This window comes from Oryx dammah, unplaced genomic scaffold, assembly GCF_014754425.2.
Source record: "Oryx dammah isolate SB20612 unplaced genomic scaffold, SCBI_Odam_1.1 HiC_scaffold_8, whole genome shotgun sequence".
Classification (NCBI taxonomy): domain Eukaryota; kingdom Metazoa; phylum Chordata; class Mammalia; order Artiodactyla; family Bovidae; genus Oryx; species Oryx dammah.
The window spans coordinates 30,037,089-30,045,029 of record NW_024070192.1 but is presented as its reverse complement, the minus strand read 5'-3'; the positions used below and the strand labels follow the sequence as shown (position 1 = coordinate 30,045,029).

The 7,941-nt window shown below is 51.1% G+C and overlaps 1 protein-coding gene across 1 annotated transcript in view; it reads left to right on the top strand.

Moving 5' to 3' along the window:
* The first annotated feature begins 418 nt into the window (after positions 1-418).
* HS3ST3B1 (heparan sulfate-glucosamine 3-sulfotransferase 3B1) overlaps positions 419-7,941 on the top strand; it is a 46,093-nt gene continuing 38,570 nt past the window's right edge. The window contains exon 1 of the mRNA XM_040245938.1: positions 419-1,052. Within this exon, the coding sequence (XP_040101872.1) occupies positions 505-1,052 (548 nt within the window). The 5' untranslated portion in view covers positions 419-504. The remainder of the gene's footprint in view (positions 1,053-7,941) is intronic.

Here is a 7,941-nt window from a genome sequence, read left to right as displayed (position 1 = left end):
GCCCCGGGTTTCTGGTAGGTGGAGTGACCCATCACTCCCGGTGGCCGGGCCCGCCCACTCTGCCTCGGTCTCCGGCGCTCTTCCTGCGCAGTCCTCCTTCGCAGCCTCCGCCTGTGAAGCGCCGGGGCTGCGCTCAGAGCTCGGCTCCCGGGACCGCGAGGAGGCAGCCCCGGCGAGCGGCCGTGCGGCGCGCACAGTCCGGAGGGGCCGGAACGGCGGAGTGCAGAACTCTGCCGGCCCCGAGCGCGGCGTCGCAGCCCCAGGCCGGCAGTTGCCACCACCCGACCTTCGTTCCAGTTGTGGCTCCTCCCGGCAACATGTCAAAAGCCGCCGGCCGTGCAGCTGCCGCCGCCACCTGGGGCAGAGCAACAGCGGCGACCGCGGGCGCGCGGGGCCAATAAGCCGAACCTCCCGGCGTCCAGGGAACTCTCGCCGCGCTCCCTGCTCCGGCGGGCCCTGCGCCATGTGCTGAGCCATGCCCCTCGCCGCGCGCGCGGGCAGCGCATGGGGCAGCGCCTGAGCGGCGGCCGGTCCTGCCTCGATGTCCCCGGCGGGCTCCTGCCGCAGCCGCCGCCGCCCCCGCCGCCGGTGAGGAGGAGGCTCGCGCTGCTGTTCGCCATGCTCTGCGTCTGGCTCTACTTGCTCGTCTACTCGTGCGCCGGCTCCTGCGCTGCCGCGCCGGGGCTGCTGCTGCTGGGCTCCGGGTCCCGCGCCGCCCACGCCCCGCCGGCCCCGGGTCCCGACGGGCCGCCCCCGAGGCTGCCGTTCCCGGCGGCGCCAGCCACCCAGTCGGCTGCGGGCGGAGAGGTGGCCGAAGGCGCCGCGAGCCAGGAGGAGCAGAGCCCCGAGACGCCGGACTCCCCCAGCCCCATCTCTAGCTTCTTCAGCGGGTCCGGGAGCAAGCGGCTGCCGCAGGCCATCATCATCGGCGTGAAGAAGGGCGGCACGCGGGCGCTGCTGGAGTTCCTGCGCGTGCACCCCGACGTGCGCGCCGTGGGCGCAGAGCCCCACTTCTTCGACCGCAGCTACGACAAGGGCCTCGCCTGGTACCGGTGAGTGTCCCGGGCAGGGCCAGGGGCTCCAGCCGCGATCCTGACGGGGAGAGGACGCGGGCGTGGCATGTACCGGGGAGCTGGCAGGGGTACAACTTCGGACCACCGGGGCGGGAAGGGGAGCCGAGGGACGACCGCGCGGTGCTGGCCCGCAGCGCCGTAAGGGGTGCCCTGGGCTCCGCTCTCGCCCCAGTCTGGAGACACTTCTCCAGGATATCTGGCGGCTCAGCGGCCCACGGTGCCTAGGGATTAATCCGGCGATCTTTCCTCAAGGAAGGAGGCCAGCAACTGGGAAGGTGCTCAGAAGAGCGCGCAACCCTCTAACTGCGGCCGCCTCCCAAACGAGTCTCGTGTTTCCTCTCGGATCCGGGACGGTCTCCGCCCCAGACCAACTTCTAGAGCAGCTTCTGCTGTCCGGATGGGGATGGAGTGGGAGCGACGCCGTGCTGCGAAGGCCGCGGGGAGTCCGTTCACTTTCCGAAGGGGTCAGACCGCTCGCGGCCCGGCAGCCTGGGCTCCGGAGGGCGAGCGGGCAGGCACGCGGCGCGTGGAGCGGTGCTGGTCCCTGTCGGGCAAAGGCGCGCACTGCAGCCGGCGGGAGGCGCGCAGCTTTGAAGGCTTCCAGGCGCCCGGGGCACGGCCCACCGGTTTCCGCCTCCCTGGCCCGGACGCTGAGAGACCCGGGGCAGGGACGCGTGTCTCCGCGGGCCCTTGACGCGCCGAGGTGCAAAGAATATTATGGGTGCATGGATTTGAGAAATGCGGGTTGCGTGGGCTTCCGTAAACTCGGTTCTCGGGTCGGGTTATGGGTGCGGTGCCAAAGGGACATTGCCCCTCCCCCCGGGGGGGGTCATAATCGCGACCTCTTACCAAGGCCTCCCGCAGTCTTTGGGGGTGCGGTCGGGTTGGTTGAGCTTCTGGTGAAGCGCGGGGGAGCAAGGGATCCAGACTCCGGTCTCGGGAAGTCTCGTCGCCAACCAGGGGACCGGCCCTTCTCCCCGGTCACTGCCTCCGGCCCCCACAGACAGAACTCCCGCGACTCGCCGGCACCCCTCCGGGCCCAACCCGCCTGCGAGAGGCGGGGGATTTCGGAAAACAAAAGAAGAGAGTCGAACCAAACCCCATCCCTGCCCCCATCGCCTCTTTGGGGACCGGGAGAGCTCCAAAGATAAAAGGGAGCTGGGCGAGCGGATTAAAACCGCTCTCTCCCCAGCCTCGCCCTCCCCCTCCCTTTTGTCCTAACGTTTTTATTATTGTCAGGAGTTGCCCAAGTCTCGAGGTTTAGCCAGCCGTGACCATCACCTTTCCCACCGTCCCCAGGCCCTGGACACCGGTTGTTGCGAATGGTGGCTCTGGAGCCCGGCGCCTGGACGCTCGTCCCGACCCTGGCAGCTAGCGGGGGTCCTCGGCGCCCTCACCTGCGCTCCGGGCGGCGCGCGGAGGAGCGAGTGCGCCGGCGCGTGCGGGTGTCTGGCTGGCAGATGGGGGCCGCGCTAATTGCCGGCTATTGTCACCGACTGTATTGTTGTCATTATTCCAGCCACCACCGCTCCTCCTCCTAGGGGGATAACGATTCCGGGGGCTGGGCAGGCAGGCTTGTTACTAGCGCGCTCCAGGTAGAACCCTTCGGAGGCCGGAGGCAGTCTGGCGTTTTCGGAGATCAGACGCGCCGGGGGTGGGGTGGGGGGTGGGTGGGGGCGGGCTGGGAGGAACTGACAGGAAAAGAACTGAATCCTTAACGTCGGGCGGTTCCAGCAGCACCTGGGCAGGCAGTGGAAATCCCCACAGGAAGACTCGCGCAGGCTCCTGGGCGGCCGCCCTCCACCTGCCACGTTCCTTTTGATTGACTCAAAATGCTTAATAAAGAACGAAGTCGCCCTGGAAAGGCTGGCCGCGCGCCTGCAGCCGCTCGCATCGTGGCCCCCGAGGTGGCTGGGCTTGGCGGACGCGGGGGCTTGGCCGGGCCTCGGGGCGGGAGGGGGTAGAGGGGGCTGGCGGAACGTGCCTTCTCCCCCGGCAGTCACCTGGCTACACTGATGGGCCAGACTGTCCGGCCCGGAGGACCAGCGCCCACGGCGATGACCCCGCGGAGCGCGGCGGGAGGAGAAAACTATAAACATCGCAGCTCACCCCCAAAGCTGGGTTCCGGGGCTGCCTCGATCCTCGCGGGGCGTGGCCGCAGGGTTAGTGGATTAAGGAATCTTTTCAATGCCATCTGCTTACTTACAACTTTTAAATTAACTTGGAATATTCTGAATGTCTGGGCAAATATGTGACTTAATTATTTTGAAGGCGGCCGTTTTAACTTGAAAAGCAGACCACACCGGGAGAAGAAGCCTAACCCAGAAGGCTTTTCCTAAAATCCGGTGTCCAGGGAGCAAGCCCCCGTCTTCCCCCGCCCCGCGGAGTTCTGTCCGCGGGCCCCAATCTCCTCGCTAGAGGAGCTCTGCTCGGCTCGGCCTGTGCCATCAGACACTGGATTGGAGAAGAGTATAAATAATAATTAGCCGGCGTTGCAGTTCAGAAGCAAGTAGTTAAATCCTCAAAGCTGGAAAATAGGAAACAGGGGAGACATTCCGAGGGCAAGGATGGATGTTTGAATCCAAGGGTCAGCATCGGTCATGGGTTGGAGAAGGAGATTCTGCCTGTGTCTGAGCGAGCGGTTAGTAAGTTTCAGGGACTGATACACAGCCCGGGTGCGGGCCTAACCGGTAACCCAAGGCCTGGGCAGATTTGCTTGAAGGCTCCCAAGTTGACTGTAGTTCCTATGCCGTGGCAAAACGAGATACCGGGGCGGGGCGGGGCGGGGGCGGGGGCGGGATCGTGGTGGGATGGAGCCCACAATGGTGGCGATGCGGAGCTGACCTGCCATCCACCAGAAGTCGGGAAGTTCGTGCGTGCGTGCTCAGTCACCGCTTTCTTCACTGCTGCCCTTCAACCTAAGAGTTTGTTTTAGTCAGGGATGCAAACTCTTCTGGGTTTACTTTTCCAGTTCATCAGTCAGCTTACTCTTGAATCTGGCTTCCCAAATTTAGCAGGTACTTATGTGGATCCCACCGGAGGGGCTTATCAGGACTTCTGGTGAAACTGGCCCTTACCTTCTGTTGCAGGGGGTGATATTGTTTGAAAAACAGAGACAGGTGGTTCAAGAGAATCTCACACTTGCCAAGATGGAGAAACACCCACCCGGTACATTTAGGCTTTCAACATTGATTTAAACTGTGAGCAGTCAGTTAGTACTGTCTGGCTCTTTGCAACCCCCATGGACTGTAACCCTCCAGGCCCCTCTGTCCATGGGTTTTCCCAGGCAAGAATACTGGAGTCGGTAGCCATTTCCTTCTCCAGGGAATCTTCCTCATCCAGAGATGGAACCCAGGTCTCTTGTATTGCAGGCAGATTCTTTATCATCTGAGCCACCAGGGAAGCTCAAAATTAAGTATATATTCTTTAATAAATTTCTCTTTTTGATTTGGTTTAGGTTTCATAGATTGTCACAAATTTGAATGACCTCAGTTTGGGATTTAAGTTAGGCAAATATGGTGTAACTATTTCTTTTTTTAATATATGGAAATATTCCTTAGACTTTCCACCTTGACTCTTCTTTCCATGTTTGGCTATAAAAACTAAACTGACATTTTAATGCTGTGGCCACATTAAAAAAAAAAAAGTGCAGTGTGTGTAGTTTAGTACGGTTGGCAGCTAACACTTACTGAATGTTTTCCCTATGTGCCAGGAACTGTTTCAGGTTTTACAGGATTAGCAAATTTAATCCTCATCATGATCCTGGGAAGCCTGTACTTTTGCAGATGAGAAAACACAGGCACAGAGAGGTTAAGACACTGGTCTGAAGTCTCACAGCTAGAAAGTGGCAAAGCTGATACACCAACCCTGGAGTCCTGCTCCAGAGGCCACTCTGTGCCATTCTCCCTTGCTTAAGCGACAAAACGTGATATTGGTCATATATGATGAATTCATAACTGAGTTGCTGAGTTTTTTTTTTTTTTTTAAAGGGTTTGAGTTTTCTGTTGTACCTCCAGTGACCTCAATGAGGGTTGCTCACTTTGTCATTCAGCGTAAAAAGAAGACCAGATCCAGAACAGGACAGTAATAGTAAGGACATCCAAAGTTGGTTTATAACCAAAGTGAGGGTAATTACATCACCCGGGCAGTTTCCTTTCTCTGCCTGCACCAGACAGTGAGAATCAATGGAGTCACTAAAATGACAAAAATATCCCCAAGCATAAAGACGGAGAAAACGTGGCAAGTGTCCCCACTGAAAGTAAATTTATTCTCCTCCATTTGTCCTCTTTTAAGGCTGGGAGATGTGGGAGAACACAGGGTTAAAGGAGATGTTCCAGAAACTCCTGGAATGAATTTATTCATTTAAAAATGTACAGTGTTTCAAATCAAGACTGAAAACGTGGGCTTTTTAGCCAGAAGACCATTACAGAACTTACATTTTGAGTAGAGTGCTTTAGTATTAGAATCTAAAACCCAGTAACTTCAGAAATCTCTGTCTGGAAAGCTTATACCTGAAAATAGCAACTTTCCCTACATTTTAAATTTAACAAATGCTGAGAAAACTAGTTTCTCCCCTCTTTATCTAGTCTGTTTTCAGAAATTTGGTGGCAAAGACTGTTTCTGTCTTCCCTAAGGGAACTTTAAGATAAGACCTGATTGGGGATAATATTTTTTGAAGTAATTGCATTTTTTCATTCCAGTTTAAATCAAATATGCAGCTTACTTCAAGCTGCTGAGTGAAGATCAAAAATCTACATTTCTATGCAACAATTTGAAATACAAACCATCTTGTTACAAAGCTGTCAAGATTTATTAGCAAGACAGTGTAGCATGTGTTGGATTCTGTTTTCAATTAGGCACCTAAATTAGACCATAAAATGGTTGATTAATCTTTTACAAGTTGAGGGGAAAATATAACATAAATTAACCTAATCATAAGTGTTTTCCCAGATGCTCTGAGTTAATAAAATAGTCAATATTAAATAGCAACCTATTTGTTTTAGGTAAATAAAATGCTGAAGTTCATGAATTAAATTACACTTATTATTTTCCAAATGCTATGCTATTATTGAACTCATCTCTAAAAATCAGGTTGCAACCCACGTTATTAAAAATATGTATCAAAATAGAATACTACAGTTTGACTAAGCTACTAAACTAGATTTTGCTTTTTTAATGGAGCCAGATTATTGAAAATTTTCAACTTAATGTAGACTAATATTTTCTTTCCCAGCTAAAGTTGTATTTATTGCTAGATATTTTTTAAAGTAACCCATCACAAGCTTCTGGTATTTTTTTTTTTTTCCTGCTTTGCTGTTATTATTTTTTTGTCTGAAGAAAAACTTTTGATAGTTTCAAAAATCAATATATCACAAAAACTCACTCCAGATATATATGCTGATGTACTGTTTTGTTGAAAATGTTGTAAGACATAAGGTTTTCTGATTATATGAGATGACTCTTTGAATCACCAAAATTATTTAGAATTAAAAGCACACCAAGAATTAAAAAAAAGAAAAAAGCATTTATTTAAAGCTTCAGGACTGAAATACATGACCAGGGCTGCCTGCCCATGGCTTTCTATGTCAGTAGTTTTTGAATACTTTATGCTCTTAATTCTATGAACATGGAAATTAAGTTGATTGACAGAAACACAAAATGTCCAGTCTCAAGGCACAGCATAATGAGCACTTCTTTTGCTGTGAATAGACTTAGTTCCCAAATAGGGTGCTACTTCTCTCTTTTAACAGTCAGTGATTCCAGAGAGTAAGGGAAATTTCAGTGCTAAGCTGTTGGGATAGTCAGGCATCTCAGCAAAATGAATTCCCCAAGTATGTGGCATATTTTCAAGGGTAATGAATACAATATGCTGCCTACCTCAAATGAAAACATTTACCATGACCAAAAAGAAATAAGATACTGATAGCTTTGAAAACTCTTTGCGAATAGAATGTAAAACTTTAAAATATATTAATATATATATATTTAAAAGATGACATTGTTAGAACTCTCATTCTCCTCAAACTATACCAAAATAAAACTAATATCAAATAAAACTGATATTAGCATATGTTGCTTTTTCTTTTGGATTTTAGATTTGGGGAAAAGTTTAGGATGTTAGGAGCAATTACCAGCTTACTGATAGGTTAATGAATAATTTTCATTCCAGCCAAAAGACTGTGAAAATATATCTAATGCTAATAAAATCCCCCATTAATTTTCTCAGTATGGAGATAAGAGTGACATTGGTTTCCTTTGTATTATATCTGAAATTCTTCCCTAAATACCCATTTTGTGACTTGAAAAATATTAAAAGTAGCCTAAGTTTACTGGGGCATTAAAAAATTGTGCTTCACTGTGTCAAGTATGAAGCATATTTAAATTGCAAAGCTTAAGTGCAGTTTGTTGCCTCCCAAAGAGAGCTGTTTTAAAAATTATGAGTCCAGGTCTGGAGAGAGAGAGCTGGCATAAAGAGTACTACCAGCAAGGCATTTATAGTTTCTGTTGCATTTTAAAAGTGTGTGTGTGTGTGTGTGTGTGTAGACAAGAATTTGCTGTGACTTTAAGTTGATACATTTGTTACAGAACACATAAACTCTTGGCGCAAAATATTTTTGTCCTAACTATCGCAAATGTGTTAAGGCTCTAATTTTTGTACACTGCACTTCAGCCCAAGCTAGACTATTTATTGCCAAGGGGTCACGTCTTTTAAACTACGCTTTGAGTAGACATGAATGATGCCATATGCCCTCATCAAGCAACTTGGGAGCACATGATCCAGAATTCCTGTTTTTTCCCCCAGATCTTTGCCACACAATACTTAACAGGATTATACTTGCTTAGAAACTCACAAAATTTGGAAAGATAG